Below are 15,088 nucleotides of genomic sequence, written 5' to 3' on the forward strand. Positions count from 1 at the left end.
AGGCTTTCTGATATTGGAAGAATAAGCAATAGATCAGTGGAACATAATAGAAAACCCAGAAATAAATCCACACAGATAGCCCAGCTGATTTTTTAGAATGGCACAGTGCAATTCAATACAAGAAGGATCTTTTCAACAAATGATGTTAAACAGTTGGGTACTTTTATTTATAAAACTGAACCTCTACTTAAACCTCACAGCTTGTACAAAGATTAGCTCAAAGTGGATCATAGACTTAAACATAAAATGTAAAGTTATAAACTTTTAGAGAAATAGGAAAAAATTTTAGATACAGGGTTAAGCAATTAATTCTTAGATTTGATACCAAAAAGTACAGTCCACAAAGGGAAAAATTGACAAGTTGTATCTCTACATAATTTTTAAAACATTTGCCCTTTGAAAGCCAAAGTGAGGAAGATAAAAAGAGAAGCTACAGACTGGGAGAAATTATTTGGAAAGCACATATCTGACAGAGGACTAGTATTTAGAATACATAAAGACATCTCGAAACACTGTAATAAAAAACCCAAACAGTCCGTTTAGACAGTAGGCAAAAGACAAAAACATTCTAAGAGCATATACAGATACCAAATAAATACAGGAAAAGATATTCAGCATCTCTAGGGAAATGCAAAGAGCTGGACATAACATGACAGCTGAACAGCAACAAAACAAGTGCAAATTCAAACCTTATGAAGATAACACACTACCAACAGAATGGCTAAAATAAAAAATAATGGCAGCACAAAAAACTGGCAACAGTGTGGAGAAACTGGATCACTCATGTTTTTGGTGGCAATGTGAAGTATTATAGGCAGTTTCTTATGAAGCTAAACATGAAGTGACCATCAGATCAGATCGGGAGCTCAGTCGTGTCCGACTCTTTGCGACCCCATGAATCACAGCACGCCAGGCCTCCCTGTCCATCACCAACTCCCGGAATTCACTCAGACTCAACGTCCATCAGTCAGTGATGCCGTCCGGCCATCTCATCCTCTGTCGTCCCCTTCTCCTCCTGCCCCCAATCCCTCCCAGCATCAGAGTCTTTTCCAGTGAGTCAGCTCTTCGCATCAGGTGGCCAAAGTACTGGAGTTTCAGCGTTAGCATCATTCCTTCCAAAGAAATCCCTGGGCTGATCTCCTTCACAATGGACTACTTGGATCTCCTTGCAGTGCAAGGGACTCTCAAGAGTTTTCTCCAACACCACAGTTCAAAAGCATCAATTCTTCAGTGCTCAGCCTTCTTCACAGTCCAACTCTCACATCCATACATGACCTTAGGAAAAACCATAGCCTTGACTAGACGGACCTTTGTTGGCAAAGTAATGTCTCTGCTTTTGAATATGCTATCTAGGTTGGTCATAACTTTCCTTCCAAGGAGTAAGCGTCTTTTAATTTCATGGCTGCAGTCACCATCTGCAGTGATTTTGAAGCCCAGAAAAATAAAGTCTTACACTGTTTCCACTGTTTGCCCCTCTGTTTCCCATGAAGTGATGGGACCGGATGCCATGATCTTCGTTTTCTGAATGTTCAGCTTTAAGCCAACTTTTTCACTCTCCTCTTTCACTTTCATTAAGAGGCTTTTTAGTTCCTCTTCACTTTCTGCCATAAGGGTGGTATCATCTGCATATCTGAGGTTATTGATATTTCTCCCGCCAATCTTGATTCCAGCTTGTGTTTCTTCCAGTCCAGTGTTTCTCATGATGTACTCTGCATATAAGTTAAATAAACAGGGTGACAATATACAGCCTTGACGACCTCCTTTTCCTATTTGGAACCAGTCTGTTGTTCCATGTCCAGTTCTAACTGTTGCTTCCTGACCTGCATACAAATTTCTCAAGAGGCAGGTCAGGTGGTCTGGTATTCCCATCTCTTTCACAGTTTTCCACAGTTTATTGTGATCCACACAGTCAAAGGCTTTGGCATAGTCAATAAAGCAGAAATAGATGCTTTTCTGGAACTCTCTTGCTTTTTCCATGATCCAGTGGATGTTGGCAATTTGATCTCTGGTTCCTCTGCCTTTTCTAAAACCAGCTTGAACATCTGGAAGTTCACGGTTCACATATTGCTGAAGCCTGGCTTGGAGAATTTTCAGCATTACTTTACTAGCATGTGAGATGAGTGCAATTGTGCGGTAGTTTGAGCATTCTTTGACATTGCCTTTCTTTGGGATTGGAATGAAAACTGACCTTTTCCAGTCCTGTGGCCACTGCTGAGTTTTCCAAATTTGCTGGCATATTGAGTGCAGCACTTTCACAGCATCATCTTTCAGGATTTGAAATAGCTCAACTGGAATTCCATCACCTCCACTAGCTTTGTTCGTAGTGATGCTTTCTAAGGCCCACTTGACTTTCACATTCCAGGATGTCTGGCTCTAGGTCAGTGATCACACCGTCGTGATTATCTGGGTCGTGAAGATCTCTTTTGTACAGTTCTGTGTATTCTTGCCATCTCTTCTTAATATCTTCTGCTTCTGTTAGGTCCATTCCATTTCTGTCCTTTATCAAGCCCATCTTTGCATGAAATGTTCCTTTGGTATCTCTTATTTTCTTGAAGAGACCCCTAGTCTTTCCCATTCTGTTGTTTTCCTCTATTTCTTTGCATTGATCGCTGAAGAAGACTTTCTTGTCTCTCCTTGCTATTCTTTGGAACTCTGCATGCAGATGTTTATATCTTTGCTTTTCTCCTTTGCTTTTCACTTCTCTTCTTTTCACAGCTATTTGTAAGGCCTCCCCAGACAGTCATTTTGCTTTTTTGCATTTCTTTTCCATAGGGATGGTCTTGATCCCTGTCTCCTGTACAGTGTCACGAACCTCATTCCATAACCTCCAGTAATTATACTCTTTTGATTATCCCAAAAAAATGAAAACTAATTAGATGTTCATAATGTCTCCAGTTTTAATATTCCAAAACTGAAATCAGCCCAGATGTCCTTCAGCAAGTAAATGGATTAACTGGGGTGCATACAAACCATAGAATACTACTTATTAATAAAAAGGAACAAACTGCAATACACACAGAAACTTGAACGAATCTCCAGAGAATTATGCTGCATGACAAAAGCGAATCTCCAAAGATTACATATGATTTCATTTATATAACATTTTGGATACAACAGTTTTAGAATTGAGAGATTATTCATTGCCGGAGCTTATAGAGTAGCTGAACCCAGGGGAAGCATGGGTAGGTGGTTACTATAACAGGGCAACATGAGTGATCCTTGTGGTGTAGGAATTGTTCAGTCTCTTGGCTGTGGTGGTAGATACATGAGCCTATACAGGTAATAACATTATATAGAGCTTACTGTACACACATGCACAGAGAAATGAATACACTGAAACTGAGAAAACTGGAATAATATTGGTGGGTTATATCAATGGCAGTATCCTGATTGTGATATTATACTACAGTTTTGCAAACTAGTTACCTACCATTTGGAGGAATCGCAGCATGTACAGGGGGCTCTGTATTACTTTTTATAATTGTATATGAACCTTCAGTAATCTCAAAGATTGCAATTAAAAGTAGATAGCTTAAGTAAAAATAGAATCTTTTTCCTACTTTAAAGAGAAATACAAAGTATGTATTCTGAGAAAGATAGTTGACTCTGTAAGGAAGACATAACTGCATATCAGTAGCACAGAATTGCTGAGTATATTAAAATCAGTTAGAAAATAGTTATCAGTGGTAGTTCTAATTTATCTTCTGTGGTTCAGTTTTAAAAATAAAATATGAAGTAGTGAATGATGGAGAAAGAATTTTATTTGTAAGTTAAGAGTTAAATGAGGATTTATAGGCAATACTGTTTCTTGGTTCTATCTTTTGATTGCCCTATACCTAGATTTTCTATATTTCTTAATCAAAGAACTAAGGATATAAGAATTCTGTATATTATGTTCTGAATGCTGAAGAATAGGGTCTAAAAACTTGTGTACAGTTACACTTTGTGTAATATATAAGGAGGTGTAAGTTCTAGAAAATAAAGCTATTATCTTCACTCTGGAATGATAAAAAACAATCACAGTCAACCCAAAGCTAGTTTGGAAAAATGACTCAAGAATAGTTTACCATACTCCAGAGGACAGCTCGTGGTAAGCGTGAGCTTGCTGTGTGTGTGTGAGTGTGCATTTATAATGGCACAGTGTTTATATTTTGGTCCATTTTTATGATCCATAACTTGTTTTTTAGCATCTAAAATATAGTTTGGCATGATTTTGTTGTCTCATCACATTAGGTGAAGATAAATGTATATAACCACATTAGCCCATACATACTTTATTTGTTGAATCAACAGATCAAACTAATTTTTATGGCTGGCTAATCTTTATTTATAATTATTCTAGTGGCAACTTTTTAAAAAGTGAATAGGAAACTAAAGAAAATTAATAGTATAGCTTTAACTGGCTTGTGAATCTAAAGGATAATTTCAGCTGTCTGAATCTACATAATCCCACATGCCTTCCCCAAACCATAGGCAAAAAGGAACACTAGCAAAACCCAACTGACCCGTACCTTTTGGAATACTAGGAGACAGAATAATATGAACTTTAAATTACATGAAAATAGCAAAATTATCAAGTTCCAGGAGACCTTCCAGTATTGTTGCAAGTGTGTGTGTGTGGAGAGTATGGAGTGGGACGCTTTAGAGACTCCATGAAACAGGAGTGGGGATTGGAAGACTTGAATGAAGATGGAATACCCTTAAATGAGAAAGTACAGCAGTATGTGCCAAAATAGTGAACTCAGACTTGGACTTGATAGTTTATAGCACCAGCTACACAGAAGGAATTTTAGAGTGAGAAGGGTTAGAAAGTGACAGCCTTGGAGGAATTTTGCTTCTAGAGAAGGAGATAAACCAAAAAGGGATGATGCCCCTGAGTCATAGCAGTGAGGAGAAAAGAAGAAGAGAATGATACTGCAAAATCAAAGGGGACACCAGCCTCTTCTTCACCATTACCCATTCACAAAATGGCACTTTACTAAGTAAAAAGCCTCTTGATGAAAGTGAAAGAGGAGAGTGAAAAAGTTGGCTTAAAGCTCAACATTCAAAAAATGAAGATCATGGCATCTGGTCCCATCACTTCATGGGAAATACATGGGGAAACAGTGGAAACAGTGTCAGACTTTATTTTTTGGGCTCCGAAATCACTACAGATGGTGACTGCAGCCATGAAATTAAAAGACACTTACTCCTTGGAAGGAAAGTTATGACCAACCTAGATAGCATATTCAAAAGCAGAGACATTACTTTGCCAACAAAGGTCCGTCTAGTCAAGGCTATGGTTTTTCCTATGGTCATGTATGGATGTGAGAGTTGGACTGTGAAGAAGGCTGAGCGTTGAAGAATTGATGCTTTTGAACTGTGGTGTTGGAGAAGACTCTTGAGAGTCCCTTGCACTGCAAGGAGATCCAAGCAGTCCATTGTGAAGGAGATCAGCCCTGGGATTTCTTTGGAAAGAATGATGCTAAAGCGTAAACTCCAGTACTTTGGCCACCTGATGCGAAGAGTTGATTCATTGGAAAAGACTCTGATGCTGGGAGGGATTGGGGGCAGGAGGAGAAGCGGACGACAGAGGATGAGATGGCTGGATGGCATCACTGACTCGATGGACGTGAGTCTGAGTGAATTCCAGGAGTTGGTGATGGACAGGGAGGCCTGGTGTGCTGTGATTCATGGGGTCGCAAAGAGTTGGACACGACTGAGTGACTGAACTGAACTGAAGTTAACAGAATGTGCTCACAAACTAAAGAATGCCATCCACAAAATGACTATGGGAAAAAAATTAAACAGCACAGCTGTTGAAAGAAAACAGAATATACGTATTAAAGCATTTCAGCTGATGAATAAGTCTGGAAATAAACACAGCCCTGAAAAAGGAAACCTCAAAAAAATAACCACAAAATAGGATACTGTAACACGGTACTCTGGACTAAATTAAGTATTCCCAAGCAAGCAGAATAGAACCTGGTATTCAAAAATGTAAGGAGAGGAATGGATTAGAAAAACAAGAAATGCAGGGTGAGCTGATCGAACTTAGGAAGGAAATTGAAGAAAAGATGGAACTACATTAGAAATGAAGAACTAGTTATAAAATACTAGAGAGAAAATAGGATGGAATGAAAGCTAAGGAAGAATATAGAAAATGAGATAAAGTAAAAATTAAGATCTCAAAGCAAATGATTATAAAGGAAGACTGGCAAAGGAATCCAACATAATTGGACTGTGTGAAGCATAAAAACATGGTAGAGCAACACTTATAAACTATAATCCAGGAAAACTTTCTGGGAATTGGGGAAGTTTAATCAACTTTTTGAAAGATTCCTTCCCCCCTGCCCTCAACATGCCTGGAAAAACAGATCTGGAATGATCAACTCTGAGACATACTTTAATTGACTTTTAAACTTGAAGGATAAATTGGACTGGCATCATATTTTTGAAGAGCAACATGCAAGTCATAGCAACAGAATAGCAGTTTCAAGGAAGTAAAAATTGTAAGCCAAGGATTTGCTATCTAGCCAAATTTTTCTTCAATTATTATGGCAGTAGAAAATCAAACTTTGAATATTGGGGGACTCATTGATTATTTTATCTGTAAGCCTTGAGTTTATTAGAGGGTGAGCTCCACCCACCCAAGAGACCACTGGGGAAGCTTCAGCAAAAGGACTGTGAGCATTTAATATATAGAATTAAGGACTAAATAAAACAAGGGTGAGGACATGATAGAAGAAAGTATGAAATACTGTATCTTGATGTACAAAGAATGCCTCTCTTAAAAAAGGAAAAGAAAAAAGAGAAGGGGGTATAGAATGAGGAGACGGTTAAATGGGGGGAGACCAGGATACCATTTAAAATTGGCAGTCTAGACACTAAAAACTTAAGGAAAAGGAGGAGGAAGGGTTAAGAATACTAGCAAAAGTGTATATAAATACATTAGAACAAATTACTAGCCTTCCTAAATACCAAAAGAAAACGTAGAAAAACAGCAAAGAAAAGCACCATGTAGGAAAAAAGAGTAAATATTAATAGAATAATTAAAATACACAATAGTGACTGAGATGGAGTAAAACATTGGTCCTATTAGATGGGTTTAAATTCCCTGTTAAAAGTAAAAGATCGTCGAATTGACTTACAAAACATTAAAATTTGGGTTAAGCAAGAATCCAATAATGGATGCTAAACCAAGGTGAAAACTTGTTAAGGCCCAGTACTTTTATATGGTCTCCCAAGTGTCTCCTTAAAAATTGCTTATTAGTTGGAGGGAAAGAGACACGTGTACCCCCAATGTTCATCGCAGCACTGTTTATAATAGCCAGGACATGGAAGCAACCTAGATGTCCATCAGCAGATGAATGGATAAGAAAGCTATGGTACATATACACAATGGAGTATTACTCAGCCATTAAAAAGAATACATTTGAATCAGTTCTAATGAGGTGGATGAAACTGGAGCCTATTATACAGAGTGAAGTAAGCCAGAAGGAAAAACATAAATACAGTATACTAACGCATATATATGGAATTTAGAAAGATGGTAACAATAACCTGGTGTACGGGACAGCAAAAGAGACACTGATGTATAGGACAGTCTTATGGACTCTGTGGGAGAGGGAGAGGGTGGGAAGATTTGGGAGAGTGACATTGAAACATGTAGAATATCATGTAAGAAACAAGTTGCCAGTCCAGGTTCGATGCACGATACTAGATGCTTGGGGCTGGTGCACTGGGACGACGCAGAGGGATGGTGTGGGGAGGGAGGAGGGAGGAGGGTTCAGGATGGGGAACACATGTATGCCTGTGGTGGATTCATGTTGATATTTGGCAAAACTAATACAATTATGTAAAGTTTAAAAATAAAATAAAATTTTTAAAAAAATTGCTTATTAGTTGGAAAGAGGAAAATGTAATAACCATATATAGTGAAGAAACTGGGCAATGCCTTGACCAGGTGATTGAAGTTAGTATCACCAATAGGGATGTTAAGGACATCATGCCCTTTGACTGTGATACCCTTTGAAGAGTACATCATTACTTATGTGAGTACATCATTACTTACGTAGTAGTTTAGTAAGGAAGGCATAAACTGAATTTAACTGTGAGGAACATCAAACAAACCCAAATTGTGGAACATTTTATAAGATAACCTAGCCTCTTCAAAAATTGTTAATATCATGAAAGAAAGGCTTTGGAACTGTTCTGATAAAATGAATCTGAAGAGGCGGTCATCCAAATGCAGACTTTGTTCCTGGATTTGATTCTGTACTGGATGGGGAGAAATACTGTAAAGGACATTATTAGAATAATTGACAGAATTGGAGTATGGACTGACAAATTACCAATATTAAATTTTCCTGAATTTGATTAACTCCTTTGTTTTTATAAGAATATCCTTTTTCTTAAAAAGTCACATTGAAGATTAACGGGGAAAGCGTGTATGAACCTGCTCTCAAGTGCTTTGGAAAAACACATGATGTGAGTGTAGGTGGGAGAATGATAAAGCAGAGGTAGCAAAAGGTTAAAAGTTGGTGAGTCTGGGTAAAATGTTTAAGGGAATTTCCTGTTGTTCAAATTTTTCTCTGGTTTTTAAATTTTAAAAATTGTAGCTCTGATTGTGAACTATAAGCCAGAAATCAGTACATACATATAGTTTCATAAAGTAGAATTTGAGTTATGTAATTTTCTCACTCTCCCCCTTTTTAAAAAATATATCAAGTGTTGTACTAGTTCAGTTTCCATTTGGAAAGCTCAACTGATTTTTATCAGTCTGTGTTAAGCTATAGATGTGATTGCTCTTAAAGCTTCTTTTGCTCTTATGTTTTTGAAGAATTTGCCTTTTTCATACTTAAAATATGCTCTAGAAGGGGAAAAAATCATTTTCTAAATGTGTTCATTTCTATGACCTCCTGTAAACTACTTGAATATATGGAGAAAGGCTGGCTATTTTTGGTCTCCCTCCCCAACCCTATTAATGCTTCTTTGTGTTCTGAGGACAAAATTGGAGATGGGTGAAGTTAGAAGCTCCCAAAGAAAGGCAATGCCAAAGAATGCTCAAACTGCCACACAAGTGCACTCATCTCACACGCTAGTAAAGTAATGCTGAAAATTCTCCAAGCCAGGCTTCAACAGTATGTGAACCGTGAACTTCCAGATGTTCAAGCTGGTTTTAGAAAAGGCAGAGGAACCAGATAACAAATTGCCAACATCCGCTGGATCATGGAAAAAGCAAGAGAGTTCCAGAAAAACATCTATTTCTGCTTTATTGAGTATGCCAAAGCTTTTGACCGTGTGGATCACAGTAAACTGTGGAAAATTCTTGAAGAGATGGGAATACCAGACCACCTGACCTGCCTCTTGAGAAACCTATATGCAGGTCAGGAAATAACAGTTAGAACTGGACATGGAACAACAGACTGGTTCCAAATAGGAAAAGGAGTACGTCAAGGCTGTATATTGTCACCCTGCTTATTTAACTTACATGCAGAGTACATCATGAGAAATGCTGTGCTGGAAGAAGCACAAGCTGGAATCAAGATTGCGGGGAGAAATATCAATAACCTCAGATACGCAGATGACACCACCCTTATGGCAGAAAGTGAAAAGGAACTAAAAAGCCTGTGATGAAAGTGGAGAGTGAAAAAGTTGGCTTAAAGCTCAACATTCAGAAAACAAAGATCATGGCATCTGGTCCCATCACTTCATGGGAAACAGTGGAAACAGTGTCAGACTTTATTTTTTTGGGCTCCAAAATCACTGCAGATGGTGACTGCAGCCATGAAATTAAAAGACACTTACTCCTTGGAAGGAAAGTTATGACCAACCTAGATAGCATATTCAAAAGCAGAGACATTACTTTGCCAACAAAGGTCCGTCTAGTCAAGGTTATGGTTTTTCCTGTGGTCATGTATGGATGTGAAAGTTGGACTGTGAAGAAAGCTGAGTGCCGAAGAATTGATGCTTTTGAACTGTGGTGTTGGAGAAGACTCTTGAGAGTCCCTTGGACTGCAAGGAGATCCAAGCAGTCCATTGTGAAGGAGATCAGCCCTGGGATTTCTTTGGAAGGAATGATGCTAAAGCTAAAACTCCAGTACTTTGGCCACCTGATGCGAAGAGTTGACTCATTGGAAAAGACTCTGATGCTGGGAGAGATTGGGGGCAGGAGGAGAAGGGGACGACAGAGGATGAGATGGCTGGATGGCATCAGTGACTCGATGGACGTGAGTCTGAGTGAACTTCGGGAGTTGGTGATGGACAGGGAGGCCTGACGTGCTGCGATTCATGGGGTCGCAGAGTCAGACACGACTGAGCGACTGAACTGAACTGAACTGAACTGGTGTTAGAAGCATTTTGTATATTTTTTTGTAATTTTTTAATCTTATTCCAAAATGAGCTATACTGAGGATTATGTGAATTTTATATACTTGGTAGCTGTTTTTACACTAACTCCATTTTGCCAGATCAAGCTCACTTACCTTTTGAGGAACAACTTGTTCTATAGCAAAAAAATTTTTGAAGATATTTTGTCTTAGTGATTCACTTCTTTTTCTTTATATGTAATAAATATTGTCAAACCATGTCCTTAGACCATGTGTGAGGAATAAAGGTGATATCAAATGAAATTGTGCAATCCAACCTTATATGCTATACAGTACATGGAATTCTCCTTGCCAGAATACTGGAGTAGGTAGCTGTTTCCTTCTCCAGGGGATCTTCCCAACTCAGGGATTGAACCCACGTCTCCCACATTGCAGTCTGATTCTGTACCAGCTGAACCACCAGGGAAGCCCAAGAATCCTGCAGTGGTTATCTAATTTATCCCTTCTCCAGAGGATCTTCTCGACCCAGGAATCAAATTGGGATCTTCTGCATTGCAGGCAGATTGCCAGCCAAGCTACCATATATATACCAATCATATATGTTGTACTAACTGAAACTTTTTTAATTGCAAAAAGTCAATGTTGAAAAATTAAAAATTTTATACCTACTGATTCTTCAACAATATTCATACAGGTTTCTTGCTTCTGTCTTAAAGCTGTATGGAGAAAAAGAGAACCACGTGGTTCCGCTAGGTGAACAGTCCAGGAGCTCTCATACATTTTCAAGTGGAGCAGTATCTGACAAGCAGTGAGATGGCTGCACAATAGTTTTCAATCTTTCTAATTAGTACAGTGGCGAATTACTAACTGACCCTAAATGTAGTGATGAAAGAAATGATTAGATTTTTAAGTGTACAGATAATGTACACTCAGAGCACTGTGTTTTAACTGTGCAGTTTAAAATAGTCTCCTTTTATTAGAAGAATGCAGTGACGTATGCAACTGCTTTTTTAAGTGTGGAATTACTTTTTAATCTAAAGAGTGAGGATCTGTTAGATTATTTAGCCAAAAACCACAATGTAAAGTCTATGACAATTAAGCAGAGATGACTGATGTGCAAGACCAGGAAACGTAGCACTCATACAGAATGAAATAAAGTAATTTTTTGCTGTTTTATAATGATAAAATCATTTTGTTGTTGATACTTTTTTCCCTTTTTTGCATTTGAATTCTTAATTTTCTAGCCATTCTGTTTATGAGTATTTTGGTAATTAAAATTTTTTTATATTCAGGACTTTAACATTATAATATTTCACAATAATTATACAACAATTTGTTTTCTAACTAGGAAGAAGCATTGCATGCATTTATTCAGCCAGAGATCCTGGATGGCCCAAATCAATATTTTTGTGAACGTTGTAAGAAGAAGTGTGATGCACGAAAGGTAGATGCCATGTAGAAATTAATATTTAATTATCTGAGATAATATTCAGTATTCAGTAGATTCTCCCCACTTTTTTTTTAGGGTCTTCGGTTTTTGCATTTCCCTTATCTTCTGACCTTACAATTGAAAAGGTTTGATTTTGACTATACAACCATGCACAGGATTAAATTGAATGATCGGATGACGTTTCCTGAGGAACTAGATATGAGTACATTTATTGATGTTGAGGATGAGGTAAATACTTAAAAATTATACTTCAGTTTTGATCAGAGTAACGTGATATTCTTTGAAAAGACAGGATATTAAAACTGAAATTATTTATTTGAGTAGATAATCTTATGTTTCATAACTTTCTCTCTTTGAAAAGCATGTTTGTTTATTTGACTCTGCTAGGTCTTAGTTGCAGCATGTGGGATCTTTGATCTTAGTTACAGCCTGAGGGATCTCTAGTTCCATCAACAGGGATCGAACCCAGGCCCCCGCAGGAGGAGCTTGAAATCTTAGCCACTGGACCACCAGTCTCTTATATTTCATAACTTGCTTAGTTATTGAAATATAGCAGTCTAGAGATGGGCTGCATTTGTGTTTCTGGTACACGATAAACAGAACAAATACAGTGTATTGAATGAACAAGCAAAATGGGTACTGTGGCCTTAAATTTCTTGTTTTGTCTTAGTGACTTTTTCAATCATTAAGTTTTCTGGGTTCTCATTTAAGGTTTTGTTGTTGTTGTTGTTTAGTCAGTAAGTCATGTCCAACTCTTTGTGACCCCATGGACTGCAGCCTACCAGGCCCTTCTGTCCATGAGATTTTCCTGGCAAGGATACTGGAGTGGGTTGCCATTTCTTCTCCTGGGGATCTTCCCGACCCAGGGATTGAAGCCATGTCTCCTGCACTGGCAGGCGGATTCTTTACGGCTGAGCCAACAGGGAAGCCACTTAAGGTTTACCAGCTCATAAATTGGCTAGGTTATAAACCTAGATAATAAAGATATTTTTAATTAGTTTTTAAATTAACACTTTTAAGATAAAGAATTTAAAATTAAATATAGTTTGAGAATGAGACTTTGAAGGCACAGATAATGCTAATTAATTTCTTCTACTCATTGACCTCCCCAAATTCTCTGGTTCCTCTGTCCTTATCCAGTAAAGGATTCATAATGTCCCATTCTATTCATTTGGAAACTCCTCTGATTTAGTTATTAGGAATATGTACAGCCATTTAACATAGTTGTTAGATAGTGATAAATCTTTCTTATTCTCAAAACTGCCATAAAGCATTTTTTTCTGATTGGAATTCATCACAGTAGTTAAAAAATGCCTTTTCCCAGAGGCTCAAAAATAATTTCAAACATTCTCAAATTTTATTTATGCTCTTAACTACTAAGAATCAAATTATTTTCTGAGCTTCACTTTCCCTGTCTGTAAAGTAAGGATGATAATTGATTTTTATAGCTTTTCTAAGAAGAGATTGCCTTACATAGAGTAAATGTTCATTGAATGGTACCTGTGTCCAGGTAATATTTTGAAAGGTTTAATTTAAAATAATATCTCAAATACTTGTGCTTAAGCTAGGAAATCTATCCCTAGTATACCAAACTTTCAAAGGAGATTTCCTACTTGGAGATCAGTATTAGATTGGTCTTCTTATATTCCTAATGTAGTTCTTGTAAAAGGAAGGCTTTTCCAAGAGAAAAAAAACTGAGACAGAAGGTTTGACAGGAACTTTGAGAAAGTTATAGGTCCATTTCTTGGGAGAAGAGTAGGTGTTCTGGCTTAGTTAAAAGAGGTTTTGGGAATGATCTCTTTGAACTTCGTGTAGAATTCTAAAGTTGGTTTTCATTTCCATTTTTCCTTGAACCAGACTTTCTTGAAGAATGAAGACTATATGTTAGATGTAATCCTTAGAACAAAATTCTTGGTAAAAAGTTGGTACTTACTACATATTGCTTGGTTAATTCAAGAACTTCTATGCAGCGCCTTAAGCATATCAAGGGCCTACATTTTAGAGAAGAGTTTTCAAACTTTGTATTTAAAATATTTAAGGAGAAGGGAGGAAGGAGTTGTTTGAGGATTTCTAGGAAGAATTCTTTAAGTTAAATTTGTCTGAAAGAGATTTAAAAATCATAAAAGCATGGAAAAGTATTATTTACTGTTGTTGCATTTCTGCCTCCTATAACTGGAGAATAACATTCTTGAGACAGTATCTTGTTTTTCTAATTGTCTGTAATACCTAGCATAGTGATAAACTGAATGGCACTTTTTGTTCAAGAAAGGAGATGGTGTTCTTTTGGGATTTGAGAACAACAGAAGCTCACTTTGGAGCTTAGGTTCTCTGCTTTTATGGTTTTTGATGAAATAAATGGTAGTTTTATACTGTTACTTTGCAACTGTAGCATAAATGAGGTTTAGTAGAATTCTGAATCAATAATTTGTTAATAGAGGATGTTAATAAGGATGTTAACAGAAATGGTTTTAAAATACACTTTTTTGTTTAAGGTCTCACTTTTTTAAGAGAAAATAAATATGCTTAAAGTAGAATAAGTATTTTTATTAGCAATAGTGTCTTAAATTTTGCAAAAAAGTTCACAGCATATAAATTAAAAGGTTTATATTTTCCCTTTATTTGCCTTATAATTGTAAGATAATTATGTTTTATTAAGAAGTCTCCTCAGACTGAAAGTTGCACTGACAGTGGAGCCGAAAATGAAGGCAGTTGTCACAGTGATCAGATGAGCAATGATTTCTCCAATGACGACGGCGTTGATGAAGGAATCTGCCTTGAAAACAATAGCGGAACTGAAAAGATTCCAAAACCTGGACTTGAGAAGGTATTTTATAATTTGTGGTTTTTAGTTGAAAGAATAAAGTAATTGCTGAGCTGCTATTATAATTCTCTTAAAAAAATTTAATTGCTACTGTTTTTAGGCATATATAATCAAAATTAAACTTTAGGAAAAACTGCTTACAGGTGGGAGCATTGACTTCTGAGACACTGAACTGTCACTGGCCTTTGAAGTAACAGCAAGGCTCTAAATCTTATATCAGCGTTTTCTCATATAGCAAATTGAAAGCATGAGGCTAGATTTGTTCATTTAAAAAATTCTGGCTATAGAATCCTTTCTGAAACAATAAGAGAATTAATCTTTTTTAGATAGGGAACCCCTCAGTTTCCTTCCCCTGCCCTATGACAGCCCTTAAGGGACTTCAAAAAATGATATAATTCCATGGATTATAATTTAAAAACTACAAGACTGAATAATATCTAGGATAGAATTTTTTTTGTTACTAGGTCAGTGATTTTTAAGGTTTTTCAAACCATTTCACATTTGTGT

The 15,088-nt window shown here is 37.0% G+C and overlaps 1 protein-coding gene across 4 annotated transcripts in view; it reads left to right on the top strand.

The window, feature by feature from the left end:
• The window catches only part of USP47 (ubiquitin specific peptidase 47), a 105,600-nt gene that overhangs the window by 62,319 nt on the left and 28,193 nt on the right, over positions 1 to 15,088 (top strand). For 2 of the 4 annotated variants that reach the window (XM_027563286.1, XM_027563288.1), the window contains 3 exons: positions 11,659 to 11,754; positions 11,836 to 11,988; positions 14,420 to 14,584. In XM_027563286.1, the coding sequence (XP_027419087.1) occupies positions 11,659 to 11,754; positions 11,836 to 11,988; positions 14,420 to 14,584 (414 nt within the window). Of the gene's footprint in view, positions 1 to 11,658; positions 11,755 to 11,835; positions 11,989 to 14,416; positions 14,585 to 15,088 lie in introns of all 4 variants that reach the window. The other 2 variants (XM_027563284.1, XM_027563287.1) reach the window with 1 other exon arrangement.

The sequence above is a fragment of the Bos indicus x Bos taurus genome, chromosome 15 (assembly GCF_003369695.1).
Source record: "Bos indicus x Bos taurus breed Angus x Brahman F1 hybrid chromosome 15, Bos_hybrid_MaternalHap_v2.0, whole genome shotgun sequence".
In the NCBI taxonomy this organism is placed as follows: Eukaryota; Metazoa; Chordata; class Mammalia; order Artiodactyla; family Bovidae; genus Bos; species Bos indicus x Bos taurus.